Here is a 24,125-nt window from a genome sequence, read left to right as displayed (position 1 = left end):
GGTTATCACGCAGGAGATGCACGCTGCCACGGGGGAAGGGAGAGGCTGCATGCAAGGGGTCCCATGGCCCACTGTGTGAAGGCCCAAGCAGAAGAGCCAGCTGAACTGAGAAGCGAAGGATGCGTAAACCAGTGAGGTCAGGAAAGGTGGGGAAGAGGAGCCAGGCAGATGGGACAAATAAGCAAAGGCCTGGGGGACTGAAGTGACCATGAATGTGGAGCAAGGAAAACGAAGCCAAACTGGGAAACAAGTGTTCAGAGCATTAAGCCTTTTCACAGGGCATTTTAAATAATTTATATACTCTCCTCAGGACACAAAGTTCCGTTTAAATATTTCAATCACAACAGTGTTATCGCTAGGCATAAAGAATGGATAGGAGAGTGTCACATTCCAGAAATTCTTCCCTTGAAGATTTATAGCTTTAGATTAAGGTTTATGGCTCTGACCCTGTGAAGGATAAATACGCATGAGATTTAATACAATCAGCTTGATTCTTGTTTTGCAAAGAGAAACAAGGATTCCAGATTTCGGAAAGGGAAACATTAAGCAAAGATCTCTCATGACTGAAGTAGGAAAGAAGGATTAAAAAGGGGAGTCTGGAACCAGGAACCAACTGTCCCTTGCCAGGTGTGTGATTATTTAGTAACCGAAGAGAAAATGTAAAATGAAGATGTGGTAGCACTGAAAAGCTTCGGAGAGGATAGTAGCTGGAGAGAGAGGGGGCCATAGGGAGAGAGAGGAAACATTTTGGGCTGATACAAATGATTGCAGGCTATACTCCATTTTGCATGACTTGAGAAATCCGGCAGTCTGTGGAGAGGCCGAGCCCAGCTGGACCAGTCAGGGAGTCTGTCCATTAGGATTGATGGTAGGTGAGTAAGCAAAAAGCTGTAAGAGGCGGAGGAGAGAGGCTGTCTCTAAAGGGCCTCAGCGTGGTGTCCTCAGTCTTTGTACGGGAAGATGACATTGACCCTTGTCAATGTGAGTGTGGTGCTTAGCATTAAAGGCTGGATTTGTTCTGATCTGTTCATACTCTCTCTCGCCTAACCTCACTGAAGACTAATAGGACAAGTTTTCAATAGGCCTGGAGGTTCATCTCACTGACTTTCCCCAGGCTGGAACAAAGGGCCTTCACCTGTTACGATGCTCTAATCAACTACACTAGTCAGATCCAAGGCTTGCCATACACACAAGGAAAACAAAATAACACAATTGAAGGAGTGTTTTTTGAGTGATTTTCAGCCACTGAAGAATGCAGAAGTTCCAATTTTCTTCATAATTGAAATCACAGCAGTTGTGAGAACTCGGCTGTTTATCAAAGATGCCAGCAGAAGTTGCAAGCCTTTACTTCATGGATTAAGTCTAAAAGCTGTGTGTACTGCATGTGGGCTCAAAATGGGTTGGTAATGGTTATTATGGATGGTAGCATTTATTTAGACAAGTCAGAAATACCAGGTACAAAAGATGTTTAAAGCAAAAATGGCATAGCCTGTTTTGCAAAGGCACAGGCTGAAATTATCTACAATTTCAGTGAATGGCATAAATTATGTGACATAGAGTTGGCTCTGGCTTCCATTTTCACAGGAAGGACGCTTATAAATCAGTGACATGAGTCATGGGTCTCAGGCATGGTTTATCAATCGAGCACCTGTTTTCCCCATCAGTCAAGTTACATTTGTATCCAAACACAAATAGCTGTATTATTAACCTCAGTCACCAAAATTAATCTTTCAGCATTGAGAGGATGTGCAAATTCAACCTCATAGGGTTCATTTCCTCCTCATGGCGTATATCATGCGCTTAATTCATAAAAACAGTGCTATTTCTTCCTCTCGAGCATCTCAGAGGCAAATGCCCTTTTGAGTTCCGTGTTTGTGGCTTTGTGTGGGCCATGTATAGGTAAATTTTAGAAAAGGCCACAGCAGGTGTGACATTGAACCGAGCCCGTGTGACCAGAAGCAGCGTGCTACCCCAACCTCACTTTGGGGAAATCCAGGCTTCGGAGTTGCCACACAGGATGTCTCATCAAAAGAGGGATTTTCCCCTCTGCTCTGGAACGCCTTACTTCCTCTCCCTACCTCAGCTCTGCAGGGCAAAAATATTCTCAGGGCAGGTCACAATTTGCCCTGTCATGGGCAACTGTATGAGGGGCCGGGGGGTGGGGATAGAGAATTCAGGGGAGTTCAAGCACTGGGGAGCAGAAAGGGCAGGGAGAACAGGACCACCGGAACACTCTGGTCAGCCCACCATGTCTTGGGCATACTATTGGATATGATGCAATATTAAAAAAAATTGTCACTGTCCCATGTATGCATCCAGCATGGTTTTGGTCTTCCATCTCAGGTCAAAGCCGGGCTCTGACAGGCACCAGCTGTCTCCTTGTTTCCTCATCCATAAAATGGATAATAATACTAACTAAACAGAGCTGCTGTGAGGTTTAAATGAGAGAATGTCTAGACGTTTACTTCGTTTCTCTCTGCTTCCGTCCTCCCCTAATACGTACCCTAGTTCTGAAACCTAAAAGAAATCAGACAGGTCCACATGATGCTGCTTATGTGCTGATTCTGAGCTGTGTGTCATGTGCCCAACCTACAACTTCTCCTTCCTCGTAATGGGTGTCCATCAGATACTACGCTTGTCATTCGCAAGCCCGTGTCCTGTGTCTTTTTCTTCAGCAGATAGAGAGTTAAAAGAGGAAAGATTGCAAAGCAAGTGCATTATTATATGAGCCGGTGTCCCTGTGACCTGTGTAGAACCAGTGAGCTTTTTACTAGTCAAGGTATTTTGTCAATTTGTTTCTAGTCTCGGTTGTTATATCTTTTTTCCGAATCTCTTGAGCTAAACCGGGGGAAAGCTGCAGGAAAGATCTTAGAGTTTGCCTTTCTCCCGGGCAAAATTTTTAGGATTCCCACCCCTAATTCTGGAGGTTGGGTCTCTCCAGAATACCTACTATTGACAAAATCATGTTGACTATTTGCCCAATCCACGGTGTGACCTGAAATGTCTTCAGAGAACGATAATTCCACCAGCATTTCGTCCCATTGAGCTGCAGCCCCCTCTGGAAGGGCAAATTCTATTTGTAAGCTCGTGGGAAGGCGTCTCTAGCAAGTGTGTCTTTATCTTCAGTTCTAGGAGATAGTTGCTGCTGGGAAGACTAAACTATTAGGGCCTAAAACACAGAAAGAACCGCAGCTCCTAGAGTTTTTTACGTTGTTTAGTGTTTTCTCAAACTCAATTTTATTATTCTAAACTTTAGTGTCATCGAGACTAAATTTTCCTTCACTTATAAAGATGCAATGCAGTTTTAAAAACATAAATAACAATTACCTATAAATTGATGAGCCACAGTTTGAGCTTTCTGAGAATAAGCCAGATAGTACAATTCCTTTGTGCAGGGTTCATGAATAATATAGATCAGAAAACCCCTAGCAACTGAATTTCTTCAAGGATTGTACTTTAAAACTGCAAATTGCAATGAAAATAACAGGGCTATAACTTGGTACATAATGAATTGTCCCAGGTATACTTTTTATAAGTTTTTATAATTTACTATTAATACGCCTCCATTCAAGCAATTTAGAAATTAAACTCAATCATTTGTATATTAAAGATACATAGATTCTCTGTTATCCTCATATAAATGCATTATTATGAATTCTACATTTCCTACACCAGAAGGCTAAAGCTAAATAGGAAAACATATCGATGACAACACTTCTAAGAATTTTTTTATTTGGAAGACAGGAGAATGCTTTTAAGGTTTTTTATCACTAGCTGAAATACATGTTCAGACTGTCACTGTATCATCTAGCTCATACCTGAGGACAAATGACTGTTTTAAAGATTAAATAAAACTCCCAGGGTCATAAAGCAACATTGGCTAAATCTCTCATGTTCACAATAGCTCCACCGCTGGCCCAAAGCACCTGTCTCCCTCGCTCTTATTCCTTCTTTCAAAGCTCCATTTCGACATTGAGTCGGAGAGGCATCCAGATCAACAGTCCGTCCCACTGCCGCTGTCTTCCCAAAACTGCTCTCCCACTCAACTCTGCGATTCCTGAGTGTCAGCACCCACGGCCCTCTCACTTTCTAATCCCACTCTTCTCTGCTCTATCCTTTTTCTCACTCAGGGACACCACTAAGCCCCTTGCTTTCCCTTTCTACAACATCCTCTGAGACTGTTGTCAGTAAATTCCATTAAATCAGTAAACTTTTCGTCAAAACCTTCCCTCTGGTCCCTCATGTTGTTAACGCAAGTTGGAGATATGTGCCATAGATTAAACAGGGTTGGTTGGCCAAGTGTGTTTTGTAAAAACCAGCTTAGATTCCTCAGAGCCTTCCTTTGGGCAACATGCTCTGAATCCCCAAGAGGGAAGAGCCTGAGCATTCCCCAGACACGTTGGACCAAAAGTCTCCTTTACAGAAACATCTTCAGGAAAATGCTGCCTTAGCTGAGATTTGTTTTTCTACTAAAGACGACACATCTTCTCCAACAGCCTCAAGCAGAAATGCCTTCTTCTCCAGACTCCCCTGCCTGGAGGCCAAGATCTTGGCCGGCCCTCTCCAACCCAGCCTTTGAGAACCTCACCACCTTTACCCAACCACAGTAAAGCTGTATCGACATCATCCACTAAGCTCCAAGACACTTCTTCCTGTTCTTTAATCACTTTGGTTCCTGATGTAATAATTTTCCTCTCTACTCTTTCACAAGCAATCATTCTGAGCAAATTCAATGTTCACACTCATGATTCAGCAAATACTAACAATAATGGTAGTGATAACGAGAACTAATATATCGTTTTTGAATGTCTACTGTGCACCAACAAGTATTTTTAACACAACATACATTATCTCATGTAATCTCCACAACCATTATGAGACAGAGATATCATTACTTCCAATTTGCTGATGAGAAAAATGTGTTATTTAACAAGTCCAAGGATATACTGGATACTAAGTGGCAGAAGCAGGATTCAGGGTCTTATTTAACTGATCCAGAATGTCTTTCCCTGCTTTATGGTAACTCAGACCCTTCCTCACTCCTCTTTAGCTCCACTCTTTCATCAATCTACAGGCACAGCCATTTGTCGGATCTTATGAGTGTCCTCTGCTGCTCCTTCTCCAAGTTTTTCAACTCAGTGGTCCCCTCTTGACTAAGACTTCCTCCTTCACTATCCCTGCCTTACCTCCTCCTTCATCACACCCTCCACACACACACCTTCTATGCTGCTCCTTGTCACGTGGACATCCATCATTATCTGCCGAAGCTGCACGTCCTCTTTTCACCAACCAGAGTTTCCTGCAGTGTGTTTAATGTAGGGTGGACCCGACAAGCTGTGCATAGCTTATAGAGAGCTTAGAGCAAAGACAACACTGGCTTAATTTGCTGGCAGGATTGTAATACACCTTTATAGTCATTTGAGAGTTTGTCCTGGAGTGTAGCCTTCTTTCCCAAAGACCCAATGCTATCAAGCAACATGCTCTCCCTGAACCGGCTTCAAATGCTTGCTCTCATTCCTTCTTCCTCTGAGGCCTTTCTCTCTGTGCCCAGCACACAATCTGTAAAATCACAAACTCATGGGACGACAGGATTACAACGGACCATAAAATCCATATAGTCCAACCCCTTCCTTTTGCAGATAAAGAATTGAGGCCCAGAGAGGCCGTAAACTGACATTGACAGAACTTGCTGAAAGATTAGATAAAGGCAACAGAATTTGCCTATGCCTTTCAAAAAGGGATTAATTGCATGAATATATCCCTGACTATTTCTCATCTGCCAGGTTGTCATGGTTTTACATCCAAGTCTGCTAGTGAACACCCTGTGCATATACATTTCTCGTGATCACCCCCTCGTTGAGAAGCTCATGTGTTATGAAAGGGAAGTTGGCCCACTGCTTTTCACAGCAGCACAATACGGCTCTTTCTGTTGGGTGGGACACTTGGTCCAGATTTCCTTTGCACCAGATGGCTGTCCCCCAAGGGCCCCAGAGCTCCTGGGATCATTAGGATTCCAGATGTGCTTGCTACTGTCCATCTAGGGTAATGTGACTGCAGCTCTCTGCTTGCCAAGTATGTGTTCATCCGTAGACTATATTCAGACATGTGGTGGTGCGCTTCTAATCTGCTTGATAATTGTCATGTTCAATTTTGATCCTCAAAATAGGCATTATGCAGTATTTAAAGATATTTAAAGTTTAAGTAGTTAAAAACCTGGCTATATGACTAGTGTGTTCCTGAAATGGGTTGGTGGACACTTGAGACAACCTGAGTCCCAGGGCCCAGAGTTCTAAGGCATCTCTTTTCTTAATGCATCGAACTTGCTCTGAATCCAATTATACTCTTTGCATTTTGCAAAATAAATCCTTTTGGGTGTTCATCAATCGGATGTACTTTGATATTAGGGAAAAAAATGGCTTTACTTTTATGTGCTGCAGATTGGAGACCCTTATTAAGGCCGGCCTGCCTTATTTCCCAGTTGTACTAATTAAGAGTTCTAATTATTTCCATGCTAGTATCTCAGGACCATCTTTTGAGGCATGAAAGTTTCCAGAGAATTAACAAAAAGAGCTGACTGACTTTGGGTATCATGTGAGAGAATTAATATTCTTTAGTCCTAATTTTAAAAAAAAGTTTTGATGGCAGTTCATTTGACTTTCATCCCTACTTCTTTGGTCTCAGGGCTGTTCTGGATTTCTGCCACGTGCGAAGTAGCTGCCAGAATCCCCTTTCTTTAAATAGCAGTTTGTGTAACTAATGCTGAAAAGGGACACACCTCACAACTGATGCTAACAGGCTTCTCAAAGCAGCTTCATGTCTACTTCTTGTCATTTATGAAGGAGTTAAAACAGATTGGCAAGATCCTTCCTACATCTAAAGTCAATAATTTTCTAAAACCTTGTGATCACTTTCCTAATTCATAAATCAACCCATTTCTTGCTCTCATGAGGAATAATCCAGGTGTGTTTAGGCAGGAAGTCAGTTATTTATTTTTCTAGTCAAAAGGTGAGAGAATGGCAGAAAGATTGTCTTTCCAGCTGGAAGGCTATCCTTTCCAAGAGATTCAGATAATCTCTTTAAATTTCTAAGCTCAGGAACAATTATACTCTAAAAAAGGAATTATTAAGTCACATAAACTGAGGGAGCCACTATATTCAAGAGTAAGATTTCTTTTTCGTTTTTTTTTTTAATTTTAATTTTATTTATTTATTTATTTTTGGTAAGGAAGATTGTCCCTGAGCTAACATCTGTGCCAGTCTTTCTCCATTTTTGTGTGTCGGACACCACCACAGCACGGCTTGATGACTAGTATAGGTCCACACCCAGGATCTGAACCCATGAACCCCAGGCTTCGGAAGCAGAGTGGGTGAACTTAACCACTATGCCCCCGGGCTGGCCCCAGGAGTAAGATTTCTATTCACACTTTTACTGGTGGGAAATTTTGTGAGTTATGTGAATTATTTACAATGTATCATTCTCAGTGGCAAATTTATTCTAATTTAGATCTTCGGGGATTGCAAATACCTAATTTATTTCCTACCTTTGGTGTCCTTTTGCTTGAGAGAAGAGAATATTTTGATGGCAAGCTATTTCAGTGGAGTCAGACTACACAATAGGAAAAAAAAAAAGCTAATAAGAAAACACCTTCCTAAAAAGTGTATGTTTGAAGCTGAGTTTATTTTATGACCATAAGGTCAATGAAAATGAATTCCACGGGTGGAATGTATTCACTCGACAATGAGCTCATTTATAGATAACACGACAGCAGTGTTGGAGATGCCTGCTGGGGGCACCTTGCTGTTCCACTGTAGTCCTGGCAGGAGGGGCAGGGAAACTGAAAATAGCAGCCAGGGCCCCTACCTGAATCCCATTACCTCTTGGAAGTTAATATCCTGATTTCTGAGAAGGAGAGAATTGGAACTGAAAAGGCAACAAACCATTCCGTTCTGCAATTTGTATAATTATCTCAAAAGCCTTTAACAGTCAATAGCTAAAATTAGGCTATTTCAGATATTTGAGTTGCTGACAAACTACCCAAAAATAGTTATTTCTTAATGATATTTTTAAAATCACTGATCCAGGGCTTATGATGGAAACAACAAACTCTTGGGATGAAGCGTAGAAGCAATTATAGGAAGAGAAAGTACCCAATAGTGTGTATAATGTGTGGGAACTGAGTCATACGTAAATTTTTTTAACTTCACTCTTAAATTCTAGTTCCTGGAATCTCTCCTTCAAAAATGACTCACAATCTATTTTGAAACACACCTGCCAGTACTACAGCCTTTCACTATACATTAAAATTCATACAGAAAAATCAGAGACTAATGGAATAATCAGACGATACTAAGGAGGCTCACACAGTCGTGGCCTATGCTGACTCCAGCCTGTGGCCTCTGAGTGGAGGCTGACCTGAACTCTCCCTATTTTGAAGTGTTGTTTCCGAATGCTGTGCTCGGAAGACGAGTTGATTATAAATACCTAGTTCATAGTTTAGGTGAAACACTCGATCTTGTCTTTTATTTAAAATATTTTTTTCCGCTTCCTTAGAAAACTTTTCTAAACTTTTTAATAAAGAATTTAATTTAATTTTTTTTCGAGGAAGATTAGCCCTGAGCTAACATCTGTGGCCAGTCCTCCTCTTTTTGCTGAGGAAGACTGGCCCTGAGCTAAGATCCGTGCCCATCTTCCTCTACTTTATATGGGGGATGCTGCCACAGCATGGCTTGATGCGTGGTGTGTAGGTCCACACCCGGGATCTGAACAGGCGAACCTTGGGCCACCAAAGCGGAGTGTGTGAACTTAACCACTGCACCACCAGGCTGGCCCCTGAATTTTATTATTTTTAAGTAATTCCTTTATTGCCTTTTTTCTAAAAAGCATTTGGATCTACGTTTTCCTCCTGATCTTACTTGCTTTGTCCTCCTTTTGTGGACCATGTTCAGCTCATTGGGATTAGGGTTCACATGAACTCCCTGACTGTAAGAGGACTCTCCCCAGGGACCTGAATCTCAGGCCTAGAAGGACGTGAGCACATCCCTCACCTTCAGGCAGAGCCACTCAAAGATGCCACACAAAGATTATGTTTTATGGCTCTAAACAAGATTGCACAACCTCAACCTGCATTTCATTTTAAGCACGCTTAGTCTGTCCAGCCAAAGCCTTCACACTTTCAACCCAGTCTGTTTTCCCTTGTTTTGTGCTCAGTGCAGGTAGCCAACCATCTCCTTATGAAAAGCTCTCCATGCACTCAAAGAATGTATTCAATTACCATCTGGATTTCTCTTCAAGAAAATGAAGAACAGCTTCTCTCCCCTCCCCTGCCCCCAATTACCTCTCCTCATTGGTCTTACTTTCCAACACCTGAATTACTTTGCCATGTTTGTGGCTGTCTTCTAAATAACTTCCAAGTTCTCCAATCATCTTTAAACACGAGCTCCAAGAGCTCAGCTTTCAGAACAACACTAAGTCGAGATCCCCTGACAGCTTCTTCACATCGTACTCTCATTCCAAATTTATTTATTTTTATATTGGTCTATTTAAAGTGTCCTATTATTAGAACTATTTTTTGGTGGTCTAGATTTGGATTTGTTTTTAATGCCACTGGTTTCAGATAAGAGCATCTATATAGAGTAGACCTTTTAATGCAGCACTGATACACATGTAAAAATTTCTCCAAGAAACATTTATCAACATTATTGCTACAGCTAAAATGGTTTGATTGTATTTCTATTTAATATCTTTTTCTAAGATTTTTTTCTCTGTTTAATCCTGGATGAATTTTCCAGTTCCATGCTTTCCCAGCAAGTTTCTGGCCAAAAAAAAAAAATCAGAAACTAGCTGCATAATAATAATACGATGACTATGCCAAGTTAGTTTGGCATCAGTGTGATTATGAACAAATTTAGAGCCTTTAGAAATCTTTTGGGCTATTTCTGCATGGACTGTATTTAAATCCCATGTCTACTGCTTTTCTGTCTTTCTTTTTTTTATTGGAAAGCAGATTGAAAATGATTACAAAATATGCAGTTTGTATTTCATTAATCCCTCTAAAGAGTCAAGTCTTCAGAAATGATGACCTTGTCCTGCATATTCATCACTGGTCTTTGGGAAGTTCAACAAAGTGCTGCCCTGGCATGTGGATTTTCATCTACTTTGGGAAAAAAACAGGCCCTTGGGGAAACTAAGCAATGGAAATAATGGTTGAAGCCCAGGGGACATAAAAGAAAGGCTTCAAGGGGAAACCTCCACACTCCCTGCCCCCCTTTTGCCAATGACACAAAATGAACCTGTCATAGATTGATACTGGAGAGCCTGGTCTTTGCATGTCAGAGAAACTCAAGAACATCAAGCTGGAAGTGAAGACTGGAGGGGGACACACATGCATTCAGGGTCATCGTAATTCTCTGCTGAAAGAAGTGTGAGATTGCAACCTCAAAATGCATATCATTTATTCATTTTTTTATAATAACACTTTATATCAGGGCCTTTTCCAATCATTAGGACATTCATCCTTCTACTCCATTTCCTAGTCATCAACAAAGCTGTTCTGTTCTCATTAAAATAGGTGATAGATAGGTAGGTAGGTAGGTAGGTAGATTAGATAGATGATAGATAGATTTATAGATGCTAGATAATTTTTAAATTATGAAGATAACATGAAAATATTATTAAAAATCAAAGAAATAGGAAACAAAAGAAAAGCATCCAGGGGCTGGCTCCGTGGCGTTGTGGTTTAAGTTCTGTGTGCTCTGCTCCTGCAGCCAGGATTCACGGGTTCAGATCCTGGGCGTGGACCTACAGCACTTGTCAGCCATGCTGTGGCAGTGACCCACATCTAAAGTAGAGGGAGAATGGCAAAGATGTTAGCTCAGGGCTAATTTTCCTGGAGAGAAAAAGAGGAGGAATGGCAATAGATGTTAGCTGAGGGCTAATCTTCCTCAGAAAAAAGAAAGAAAGAAAGAAAGCAGGAAAGCAGGAAAGAAAGAAAGAAAAGCATCCATAATCCCACTGCAGTAAAACAATAAACATGGCTTCATGCATTTACTCATCTGTCCTTCTATACACAGCTGAAATACAATTTTATAATGTGATTTCTTTTATTTAACATAATATAGGTTACATTCCATACTATTAAGAACACTTAAGAGCACCGTGTGCATAGTGGCTATGCCCTTCTTTACTGAATCATCTCCCCATTAAATATTGGGTCACTTCCAGTATATTGTAATTATGAATAATGTTAAGATGGCTTTATGTATATAGATTTACGAATTATTTATTTAGGATAAATTACCTAAAGTGAAATAAATGGGATAAAAGTGTTGAGCCTCTTAAGCTTTTCAAATATATTGTAATAGCTTTCAGAAAGTGTTTTGAAAATTAAAATACAATGAGCAATCTATGAGAACAACAGTTTTACTAAATTCTTGCCAGTATTGAATATTGCCATTTTAAAAATCAGTTCTGTATATTATTATGAATATCCTTTTCTTCTCCAGCATGAATATTCTAACCAAATACCATTATTGCTAACCCTATCTTTTTACATGGGGAAAAGAGTCAAATGCGTATCATTTAAAATATATGGGCAAAGCATTTCCCACTTAGATTTTCAACCCGTAGCCCAGGCTATCTGAGGAGTGTGGGGGTAAACAAGGGCGCTGTCTTCAGCTACGATCCGCCACAATCATGTGGGAGGCAGGTCTCCCATGGCATCAAGGGCTAAAGTCTAACTCGTCTGGAGGAGTTACAGAAACTGCTGTGTTCTGAGCTGCTTCTCCTCTGGCCTTCCTCAGCAGCTCTGCTGCAAGCTCAACTCCCTTTAATTATCACATGAAACTCTCATGCCCTCCACTCCAGGCCTTTTTTCACATAGACTTTTTAGTGGCTTTAACTGGGGGAACAGGTGTTGATAAAAGAAGTGTTGAGCTCAGGGAAGAAATGATAAAGATTCTAAGCAAGACTTTTCCTTTTCTCTTGACCTGGTTTTCCCATTCCTGACCCCAAGGCCTCCTTCTTGCTATCTTCCATGGAGAACAAAGCCCAGAGATGTATGTCGGAGCGCACCCCCCACCCCACACACACACACGGGAAATCGTTGAGATACGTATTTGTGTATATACGCCTGGGCATTTTCTGGAAGAACCCATGAGAAACTGTCGGTGGTGGTTACTGGGGCGTGGGACTGGGGACACATCTTCTCCAGGCACGTCATCAGCTAATCAGGAGTTACCTTTCTCCTCAAAAATCAATTTAGTTAAAAAAATGCATCACTTCCATGAATGCTCAGAAAAGATATTCTTCCATTTCCTTTAAGAAAATAAACATATGTGACCAATACAAATGGAATTGGCGCTTTCCTATGGTTGTTGAGTAAATATACCAGGATGGAGCGACTTTAGCAGATGTTTAAGCAATAGACTGTTCAGATTCATTTTTCTTTACGCACTTGGGTGCTACAGGCTTACTCCTGTTAGGTTAAAATAGTGACTGGGAAGAGTAAGGGAAGTTGGGGACCACATCGAGGTAACTAACAGGCACAGTGCATGTGTGAGACAAAGTCTTGCCATAAACGTACCTCTGGTAGCTCTCTCTCCAGCCCCAGATTTGTAGCAACCAACCACAGCAGGTACAAGACCTGAATTTTCATTCTCTGTATACACAGCATTTGGACCTCCCCACAGGAGGCCTGGGGATACGTTGGGAACAAGGTAGCAGAAGCAATCACTTGTAGCTGTTTACTCCGGCTTTGAGTAAGATATACACAAAAGTGAAACCACGGTTATCGTCAATCGGTTATCGTCGATTCATTCAACAAGTATCTATTGATCTACTCTATGCTGATGCATGTACGTCACTCTGCTAAGGAACTGGAGATGGGCTGGTGAATACTTCAGGACACAGTTCCTTCTTCTACAGAGCTTACAGCCTAAGAATACCTAAATTAGAAATAATAGGCTGCAGAAAAGCTTTGTTTTATTTAGGAAATATGTATTTTTGTGCCTTTTCTGCTCCCTCTTCTTTTGCATTTCTATTTCCCGGAAGTGGAGCTTTGTCCCTAATTTTTTTTTTTAACTATTCCCTGCTTTTTTTTTTTTTTTGGTGAGGTGTTGCCAATTTGCCTCTTTTTTTTTTTTTTCTCCCCAAAGCCCCAGTACACAGTTGTATATCCTAGTTGTAGGTCATTCTAGTTCTTCTATGTGGGACACCTGCCGCAGTATGGCTTGATGAGCGGTGTGTAGGTCTGTGCCCAGGATCCGAACTGGCGAACTCCCAGCCCCTGAAGCAGAGTGCGCAAACTTAACCACCTGGCCATGGGGCTGGCCTCCATTATTAATTTTTAACCATTACTTTCTGAAAAGGCATCCTGTTTTATCATCTTCATTTTCCCACAACAAACTAATACTTAAAACAGTTATGTATGGTACACCATCTGGGAAGAAAGCAAACACCGATGCTATCAAGAATGAATTCCATTTGTTCTTCTCTTTCAAACAGGTTCACAAGGCAGAAAAAAGCCCTAAAGTTAAAAAGAATAAATTTCACGCAAAATTTTCAAATATGACTTTGTTAATATACTCCAGTATAACAGTTATGATCTAAGTCGTTTGCCTTCAAGTGTGCATACGTTTGGAGGCGTTGTGATGTGGTGATTAAAAGCCCGGGCTGGCCAGCTGCACTTGCCTTTCCCAAGTCACCTCAGTTTCCCCATCTGTAAAACGGGATAATGCTGATGGTACCTTCCTCACAGGGATGTTGCGAGCACAGAGTCAGGAGCTAACCTGAAGCACCTACCACAGTCCACTTTCCCCCTGGGCTTTAGGTGGGGTCTTTTGCCCTAGAAGGCTCCGGCTTGTCCCTCACCTCCCCTGATTTCCCGGCAGTGCCCGCTGCTCTTCTGGCCTTGCATCAGTCCCTTGGTAGCTCCCAGACGGGATCAAAGAGTCATACATCCTGGACGAGGGCTGGGGCATTGGGGGGCTGGGGGCCGACTCTTCCAGACTGCCACTGAACCGGGGAAGGGGTGGGGTAAGGGTGAGTAACAACACCACAAAGCTTTCCAACCATTTTGAGACTCCGCCCCCCCCGCCCCCCCCACTTTTTTTGATTCAGCCTTCCTTTGGTTACCATAAACCTTCAACTATTCTCCAGAACTTTACCAAATTTGGCTCTGACAGTTTCTGCTTGCTTTTTGACAGCTCTGGCCAGAGACAGGAGCTGGGAGGCACCTACTCTGCCGTGTTGCTGATGTCACCTCCCTGGATAAGATTTTAAAAGTTAACTGTCCATACTTCCCCTGCCTCCTAAAAGGGACAACAAGAGTGCCCAGAGGTTGTTCTGAGGATTAACTGAGTAATGGGATAATCAGTGTGCCTGGCCCATTGTAAACACTCCATAAAAAGATTATTAGTAGTTATTATGCTGAAATATAGTATGACTCGAAATGCCCAATACTCTAGGTCTAGGAAAAACTTCAACACTGGTTGCAGAGGCATTTACCGCCTTTTCAAAGACTTCTGAAGGCAGCATCATTTGTTTCTCATTAGCAGTCTCTTGCCCTTAATTATCTGGAATGTCTTGTCGATCCTTGACCAAGCTTGACCACAAGGATATTTCATAAATGTAGGATCTCCATAGGAATGATAAAATACACAGTTCACGTAGGGATTCCTTAGGGCTCCCCAAAAAAATAGATAGAAAAGAAGATACGGACAGAAAGAAGAGGCGTGTACGGGAAATCCCTCCAACGGGAAACAGGTGACGCAGGGTCTTCTCGGAACAGGCGCACACTCACGCGTTACTCTGCTTCCGTCCCAGACCTTCGTGCTCACGTGATCTGGCTGCCCTCACAACCTGCACCTCTCAGAGTTGAAAGTCAGTACTGAGTAAAACTACCCACTTCTCCACACGTCGTATACATGTTTTTCATTCCCTGGACGCTCTCCCATTTATTCCTCCATGGGGCTGATGACCTGCCCACTGAATGCCAAAGAGATGTTGGATAAAGAGTCATTGTCAAGACTCGTGATTAACTTGGCTAAATGCTAACACAGTTTTGCAATGAAAACCTTCCATCTCTGCCATTCAAAACCTTGTAAAAGATGTATTTGTGGGGTTTCAGCTCATGCAAAAAAGGCATTTCATAATTGCTTGGTATTGTTTTTTAACATGTGTTTCATATCAGATACAAGAAAGGTCAAATGAAATCTGAAAAAAAATGTTGGCCTGATCTGCTATGAGTGTGTCTTCCAGCACATCTGGGAACCTCTGTAAAAAATTAACTCAACATTCTGGACTCTTGGGATGGCCAGATTATTAACTGGTTTTGCAGAAGCACTCTGCGCAAGCCAAGGCATATAAGGAATATTTTTAGATCTGTAGACCATTAAATACTGTACAGTCAGCCTTCTGCATTAGAAAAACAGCAGGTATTTAAACGGTGATGTCTAGTTCCATTCATAGAGGAAAAAGAAAGCATGCATTTTTTGGCAATTGCATTTGACACTTTAGACTCTACAGCTAAAGTCTTACTGGAAGATTGAATGTTAGACTTTTTTATTAAATGAAAATTAAACATTAAGAATTATAGCATAGAACAAATTATAATCACTCTGGTCTTGAGTCTGACATAGCTTCCGTATAGAGAAGCAGCAGGAACATTTATCCTAGATCCTCACATAAAATCCACATGCAGATTTCTATTTTTTCCCCTCTTGTCAGATACCTTTTTGGAGGAAGGCTCAAGGAGAAAAATACTAAAAAATATTTTCAATGAGAGACAGTCCAAACATTTCTCTTTTCCCCATAAAATCTAGGAGCGGATGTTTGCTCATCATTAACTTGGACCTGGGAATCATTCCTTATATTACACTTATACATATTACACTTATGCAATGAGGCTGAAATAGCCACGTTTCTACCCTCTACCCAGTGGATAAATACCAGTTAATCCATATTACTTCTGTTTGACAGAAGTTGATTTAAGCAAGAGATCCCTGGGGAGCTTAAGAATATACTGATACCCTAGTCCCCTCTCCCTTTGCATGGGGTCCTGGCACTGGTGTTTATTTTTGAAGTTTATCATTGTAATGTGTAGTCATGATTGAGAACCAATGAAAAGCCATGTGTCTTAGATGGAAGAAAGAAAACTCCAAACATGGACTAGTCATGGACAAATCCAAATGATTATTTAACTAAGCCTGAATCTATAGAAATAATTTTGAAGATTATTTTTTCCAGCCACATATTTTGTTCTAGTCATAGAAAATATCAGAAAGATGAAAACAGTCAATCTTTACCAATTTTTTCTATTGAACACATTTGGTAGCAGAGTATAGCTTAAACAATTTTCCACATTTTTATGCTGAAAAAAAAAGAGATTGAATGGCAATGCCAGGAGCCAAACATCGGGTCAGGTCCCAGCCTTCTCCTTGATTAGGAGGTAGCTCTTTCACCCCCAATAATTGATGGACGCGTCAAGTACTCTGGCTAACCCCACTCTCTATCATTTCAGCACCCTAACACCAAGAATTCAGGTGGGTTAAAACTCTAAAAGAAAGGAAGACACAGTGTTAAACCACAACATTTTGGCATAATGACTATCTCCTTTAATTCCAATAGCTTAAGTTGGGTGAGAATTATAGTCTTCATTTTTAATTGTTTAGGGATTAATAATCCAATCATTCAGCAAATATTTATTGAATGCCTACTGTATTCCACGTAATCCTACAGGACTCAAGAAATTTACAAGAGACCATAAAAAAAAGAATGAGACAATTACATATATGGAGATGGTAAGTGCCGTGGAGAAACACAGTGCAGGAAGGGAGAGATGGTTTTCATTTTGAACAGGTGTCAGGAAAGGTTTCATTGAGAAGGAGACATCTGAGCAGATACCTGAAGGAGAGGAGAGCTGTGCAGGTATCTGAGCAAAGATAGCTCCAGCCTGGGTGCTCAGCAAGCACAGCACCCGAAGAGAAATCTTTTTACTTTTGCCGATATTATTTGCATGTAGATAATTAACAGAGCAAACCTTTTCTATCAAAAGAGTCTGCCTCTTCCAGCCTCCATTCTTAGTGCTGATACTCCCATTGACATTTGTATGACTCTGATTGTATGACCATGAATAATAATAACTCTTCACAATTGTTGAACCTTAGAGGAAGCTAACCCTAACCGTAACCTTAACCCTAACTCTAACTGCCAATTTTTCGAATAAGGAGACTAAGGCTAAGAAAGATTGTGCAGCTTGCCCAGAGTGTAACCCAGTGTGGGGCTGCCATATTTTATTCCAGGTCTACCTAACTTCAAAGCCCATGCTCTAAACAGTCATATCTTATTACTTCTATCAATTCCTATCTAAAATAAATGCAAAGAGGCTTCTCCTAACCACAGTGGATATATTATAAACAACATAGATAACTTCTGACTAGCTGTGTGACCTTGTGTAAGCGATTTTACCTCTTTCAGAATCTGTTTTCCCATCTGTTAAATAAGAAGGCTCAACTAAGTCATCTGTTAAATCCATCCTACCCACAGAATACTGTTATTCTGTGATATATTAAGTGTGGCCACTTTAACATCTTTTGAGTCCTACCAAATCAGTGACGTAGTCAGTAAACATACATCAATTGCCTTTTCTGACCCAAGTACAAAAAACAAACACCAGCCTCCAAAACAATTTTTACTTAAGAATTTAATTATCTGCTTTGGTATAGAATAAAGGTTGGACTTGGATTCCAGTCAAACCAGCTCTGTGTGGCTACCTTGCTTTGTGTTTTGACTTACAGATACAGATGGGTGATCACTGATTCTGGTGATTCTTATTTAAAAAATAAGTAAGAAGACAGACTCCCTTAAAGCATCTAAAATGACTGCATATCACCTCGCTCCCTAGTCATGTCCCTCTGTTTTTGCCTCTATAACACTCATCTCAATTACCAACATTGCAAGAAGTTCTGTGAGGGCAGGGACATGGCCTTCTGGTCCCCATCTATGCCTGTGGCTTCTAGCACTGTGCCCACTCTACAGGAGGTTATCCCCAAATACTTGTTGAATGACATGTATAACTGAATTAATTTCAAAATTGAGGATAAATCCAATTTTAAGAAATCAATATCGGTTCCCAACTGACGTCTTGAAATGTAACAGCTGAGACTTGGACGCTAGCCGTTCTTCAGTCACGACCCTAAGCTGTGTTACCCTCCAGTCCTCGGTTTCCTCCTCAACTACGCAAGGAGGAGGAGAGAAAAGATCCCTAAATCTCTGGTCCCCTGAACCCGACTACTGCTGTAGAATTTCCAAAACATCTGATGTGATAAAGGTTTAACCTGGATGTCTTGACTTTATGTAGCCCAGAGGTTAAAACTCAAGTCTTTCTAATGTCCTCATGTTCTAGTAACTTATGAAAGTGCTTCTAGACTTCAAAACTCTAGGGATGAGGCATTTAGCAGCAGCCTTATGGAGACCGTCCTCTTCCCTTCCCCTTCACATGCCAACCCTTTGGATTCTATCAGGCAGGGAAATTTTCCCTCCTTCACCTCTAGGGACACACAGGAAATAAATTGAAAGACAATACCATTTCTGTTAGAAAAATGATTTTTTAAGATCCTTCCTCCCCAAAAATCCTCTAATGATTTAAATAAGTGAAGATAAGTTCCATTGATTCTGTGGAGCTCACAGCTGTAAAGAATCTCTTTTTTAACCATCAAATTGCTTTGTGTGCAAAATAGGGCAAGTACTCATTCTGTTTTTCAGATGCATGTGTTGTCATTTAGGAAATAAATAAGCTTTAATAGCCTTCATTAATCTTTAATAAATCCAATTATTGTTGAAATTGTTAGTTGTGATAATGGCATGATGGTTATACAAAAAAATATATCACCAGTTGGAAACACATTCTAAAGAAATTATAGATGAAATGTCATGATGTCTGGGATTTGCTTTAAAATATTCCAGCCTAAAAAGGGGTGGAATAGATGAAATCAGATTGGCAAAATGTTGATAATTGTTAAAACTGGATGATAGGTACATAGAGGTTTATTATACTGTTTACTACTGTGTATGCTTGAAATTTTCCATTATAAATGTTTAAAAGCTCCATAATGTTGTTCTGCTGTTTTTATTATATAATCACCTTTTCATCCCTCTCCAATCGCACTTCCAAGGTGTATGTCCTACCGTACATCCTTCCCAGGGACAGAACCAAAGAGCCCACTGTGGATTCAGCCAGGAGTCAAACTCAAGGTGCCGGTCACTTCTTCGGCTTCCAACTTTGTGCCAAGGCTCAGGGGCCTTGTGCAGACTCAGCAGGGTTGACACCTGATAATGAATTTTCTCACTTCTGTGAAGTACCTAAAACCACAGGAGTTAGTTATAGGGCACCGCTTATAAACTGGGGCAGTACATGAAATCTTTAATAGATTTATAGAAACGTGCTGAAAATACACTATACGTGCTCTATAGATGACGTGCTGTAGGCTCTCTGGTGCTTGAGAATCACGGAGAACAGCATGTCATATGGCACGAGATCAACACAAAGCGCAAGAAGGAATTCTCCAGGACCTGAGTTTAACAGGAGCAGCTTCAATATGTAGAAAACTTTCTAAACAAATAGTGATAAAGGGTCATTCATAAGTAAATGAGATTTGGAGGAATGACATTTGCCACAAACACCACAAGGACACAAGGTAATTAGAGCTTAATGGAGACAGAACACTCAGATGGGGCAATTTTCCTAAATGGGTCTATAGTTATAAAATCAATTAGGACTTTTTGGAATAAAAAAGTACAAAAAAAGTGGCTAAGTAGTGGAGCATTCTTGACTTTCACAGTCTGGTAGATTCATAGGTTGTGGGAGGATTTTAATTACTCACATCTGGAAACAATGCTTGCAGTCTCCCCAAGAATTGTCCTTGAAAGCCAGTTCCTTATTTCAGTGGCTACTCTCTGGCCCCTGCCTGGGAACTCGCAGGGGCTGAGCTCATATGCCAGAGAGGATGACTTCGGGGGGAGAGCGACCTCAGTAAAGAGACTAAAACCGTTTCCTGAGAACAGTGGGCGGGAAGAGGGCCGGCTGACCTGGGAATGGAAGGCCAAGGTGAGACAGAGCAGCCGCTTTCAAATATTTGAGGTGTTATTTTATAAACGAGAGTGGGGCTTTGTTCCGTGGAACTCAAGCGTGAGCTAGAACCAGTGAGGAAATCTTCACGGATGCAGAGTTCGGCCCACAGAGCACTTCCTCCCGGCTGGCGCGGTCCTTTGCTGGAGTGAGTGGTTCCTCCGCAGGAATTTATTCTGGGATGCCTCAGTGGGGTTCCAGGGGTGCCTTGCAGTGCTGCTCAAAGTGTCTTCCTCCAAAAGGTGCTCCTCCACACAGCCTTTTATTTTTATTTACATTTTAATATTTTTTACCACAGTTTTGCTTCTAAAATCATATTTCCTATAAAAACATGCTACATCACCAGCAAACTCCATTAATAAAAGGTAGACAACTTACATATTTACGTATCAAATATTTTATGTGCCTATGTGGTATATTAACAGACCAGATGGTGATCTATTCCTAGATTTTTTTTTTATTGTGGTAAGAACACCTAACATGAAATCTGTTCTCTTAACAAAATTTTAAGTGCACAATCCTGTAATGTTAACCACGGGAGCAACGTTGCCCAGCAGATCTCTAGAACTAATCACCTTGCATAAGTGAAACTTTGTACTCATTGAATGGCATCTCCCCATTCCTCCCCACCCCCACCCCAGCTTCTGTAACCACCATTCTGCTCCCACGTCTGTGTGGTTGCCTGCTTTAGATCGCTCCTATCGGTGGGCTCACACAGCACTTGTCCGTCTGCGTCCGACCTATTTCACTTAGCGGAATGTCCTCAAGGTTCAGCCATGTTGTTGCATATGGCAGGATTTCCTTCATTTTTAGGGCCGATAATATTTCATTTTGTGTATATACCACATTGCCTTTTTTATCCATTCCTGCATCCGTAGACATTTAGGCTGTTTCTACATCTTGGCTATTGTGAATAATGCTGCCATGAATGTAGGGGTGCAAATAACTCTTTGAGAGATACTGATGTCCACACATTCTTTGATGCTGGTTCACAGCCAGAGGAAGAGCTTGTTCCCGACTTTAGCTCGATGCGCTGCTTCCTGCATCAATAAAGACTTTCTGCGAGGAGAAAACGTGAATGGAGCAAAGCAAAGTCCTTATGACGGTCTTGTGTACTTTGACTGTCTCCGCAATGGGAGGAGTTTATCCATTAAAGTCTAAATACTAGAGACTTTTCACAGAAATCAAATTATCACACTACCAAATGTAAACAAACAGAATGTCCTTTTTCACACTAAGATTTCTATTTCCCTGATGGAGAATGTGTTTGAAAGTTGCACATCGCAGTAGCATAAAGTTGCAAGAAAACAGATCATTGCTGTTCCCTGAAACTTCCTGTAAGGAATCTGCTCGCTGGATTTGCACTAGGCAGAGCCTCTTGCTTGAATACGTAATACCTATTGCACATATGCATGCGCTACTACTTAAAAAGGTACAGATTCTGTTATGGTTATAAAATAAGAATTCATTTTGAAGTGCTCCTGAATTAAAAGGAGCCCTTCCTGATTATATGTTTTCCCAAGCATTTATTCCAGAAGTACCATTTCCGTTAACGTAGAAGTCCAAAACTATCTTAGGTGATGCGCCCCTACACTATAAGTTTACTAATCGTGCGGGGCCTCTGCAGACAGCTGTGCAGCTTGCAGACTGCATAAAGCACGGTATGAAGGCATGAGCTGGGGGCTGAGCTCCAGCCCCGACGTGCTTCCCCGGCCAGGAGCCCTGGTTATGAGGCTGCATCAGGCCTAGGTCACCAACCATCCCAGTTTGCCCAGGACTGAAGGGCTTCCCAGCATATGGGACTTTCAATGCCATAGTGCCACAGCCAGCACAGCCCTGGACAAACCAGGATGGTTGGTCACCCTAATCGGGCCTCAGATGTGCTGTATCTGCTGGCATCAGCCTTGGAATCTTGCCTATAGAACTGTAGGCCCGAAACAGCAAAGACGTAGTCACCTCACTTCTTTTCTTCTTATGTTTTCAAGGTGAAAGAGCCATGTAATCCTGCCAACATCTTAACCACGCCTGATCCGAGAACCTTCTGGACTAACGATGATTCAGGTATTGTTGGAAAAATACGCTCTGGCCCTGCGATGCACGGGAAGCGTGTTGTAGTGTAGCCCGGCACAGAGGCAAGGTTTGGTGGAAGTTTTGTTTTTGCTTATTTGTTTGTTTGCTTATACCCAGTCCAACACTTGAACATACTTCACAATCATTGTCTTCATAACACAGGTGCCTTTGTTTTATCTTCTTTTTCAGCAGCTAAAGCACACACACCAGCAGGTGCAGCTCTCCAGATTGTGAGGTATACTCGAGTGCTGGGGGGAACAGAGGAGAGAGCCTAATTCTTGGAGGGGAGGACGGAGGACCAGGATGAGGTGGCAAGTGCACTGGTCCAAGACTCTCTTCCAGGGGAAGGAAGGCATTAAAGAATGTAAGGCGAGTTGCACTGCAGAAGGCTTCGTGGAGGGCAGGCGTGGCTTGTACTCCATCCAGGAGTATAAATCAGAGGCATGCCACTTTCTGAGATCAGAGAATATGCTTCAGGTTGTACAATTAAAAACTACACTCAGACAAAGGGTAGGATGTGTTCTTATAGGAGAGAGAAGACATCTTTTCATTCTTTTTCACAAATATACTGAACCACGGGGCCTAATTGCATGAAGTACAGATGCTGGAAATGAAAAGGGAGGTTAAGAAAAGGAGCTAAAACAATTAAGAAAGCGATACTAGAGCTGTCACCTTTTCTGGTTAAATAGAGCACAGTGATGGTACCTAATGTTTGCATTAGGCTTCACAGTTTTACAAAGCGCATTCCCAAAAATCTAATTTAGCGCTTTGTGCAACGCTGTGAAATAGGAGAGGCAGCCTCTCCCCACCCACCCTGTGTGAGAGATGAGGTCAGAGGCTCAAAGAGGCTAGCTGACATCTCCAAAACACACGAGCAGAAAACACCACAGCCAGGAGCGGGAGCAAGTGCTCTATCACACTTCCTAGGAAGAAGACGCTCTCGTGCATGCGAGAAGCAGCTCGAGCTAAATCTCTGCTTTAATCTTTTCTTCATAAAAGACAGTCAGACTCTGCCTATTAGCTGAAGCGGGAGGGGTTCAGGAGGGGAGTGAAAACCTCTCTGATGCCTTTTTTCAAAGACCAGGCTTATGGTCTAAACTTATTACCAATTTCGTCTGTCAAAAAAATTGTTCTGTCTGGTTTTATGTCTTTCGAAGAAAGACGAAGAAACATGAAAGTGAATTGGCCTATTTATGCCATCATTTGGTCCATTAGTAGCACAACCACAAGAGAAGCCATCCACTGGCTAACACAGCCATTGAGATCCACAGCATGTGTGTTGTGAAGAAGCTCTGTAGAAGGAAAGGTTACAACTGAAAAATAAACGATTCTCAAGTTACGTAGAGAAAATGGAATGGGAGGGAAATCTACATAGGACAGGTCCAGAAAATGATGCTCAGGCACTTTTTGGAGCTGGAGAAATTGTTACAAGAAAAACTAATGCAGAGCATGTAAAGAAATAGTAACAGGAATACTTCAGATCTTTTTATTTAAAAAATTGGGGCGGGGGATCAGCCCGATGGCGCAGCGAGCACATTCTGCTTCGGCTGCCCAGGGTTCACAGGTTCAGATCCCAGGTGCAGACGTGGCACCACTTGTCAAGCCATGCTGTGGTAGGCATCCCACATATAAAGTAGAGGAAGATGGGCACGGATGTTATCTCAGGGCCAGTCTTCCTCAGCAAAAAGAGGAGGATTGGCAGCAGATGTTAGCTCACGGCTAATCTTCCTCCAAAAAAAAAAAACTTTTAAATCATTTTTGTGTCATCAATGGGGTTACAAAGATATGTTCTTCCTCCTGCAGCAACTCATCTAATGAAGATCCACCTCAATAACCAATCCCTAGACTAGTGGAGTGACTTCTTTGCCTGGTGATTTCTTTTAGGGGAGAAGGGGAGTTGTTCAGTCAATTACTGAGACAGGGGTATCAAAAT

General features: G+C 41.6%; 1 protein-coding gene across 3 annotated transcripts in view; it reads left to right on the top strand.

Moving 5' to 3' along the window:
• The window catches only part of SGK1 (serum/glucocorticoid regulated kinase 1), a 107,903-nt gene that overhangs the window by 56,481 nt on the left and 27,297 nt on the right, over window positions 1-24,125 (top strand). For all 3 annotated transcript variants that reach the window (XM_070557238.1, XM_070557237.1, XM_070557236.1), the window contains one exon: window positions 22,108-22,183. In XM_070557238.1, coding sequence (XP_070413339.1) covers window positions 22,108-22,183 — 76 coding nt within the window. The remainder of the gene's footprint in view (window positions 1-22,107; window positions 22,184-24,125) is intronic.

Source organism: Equus przewalskii, chromosome 9, assembly GCF_037783145.1.
Source record: "Equus przewalskii isolate Varuska chromosome 9, EquPr2, whole genome shotgun sequence".
NCBI classification, from domain to species: Eukaryota; Metazoa; Chordata; class Mammalia; order Perissodactyla; family Equidae; genus Equus; species Equus przewalskii.
This window is presented reverse-complemented; position numbering and strand designations above follow the sequence as displayed.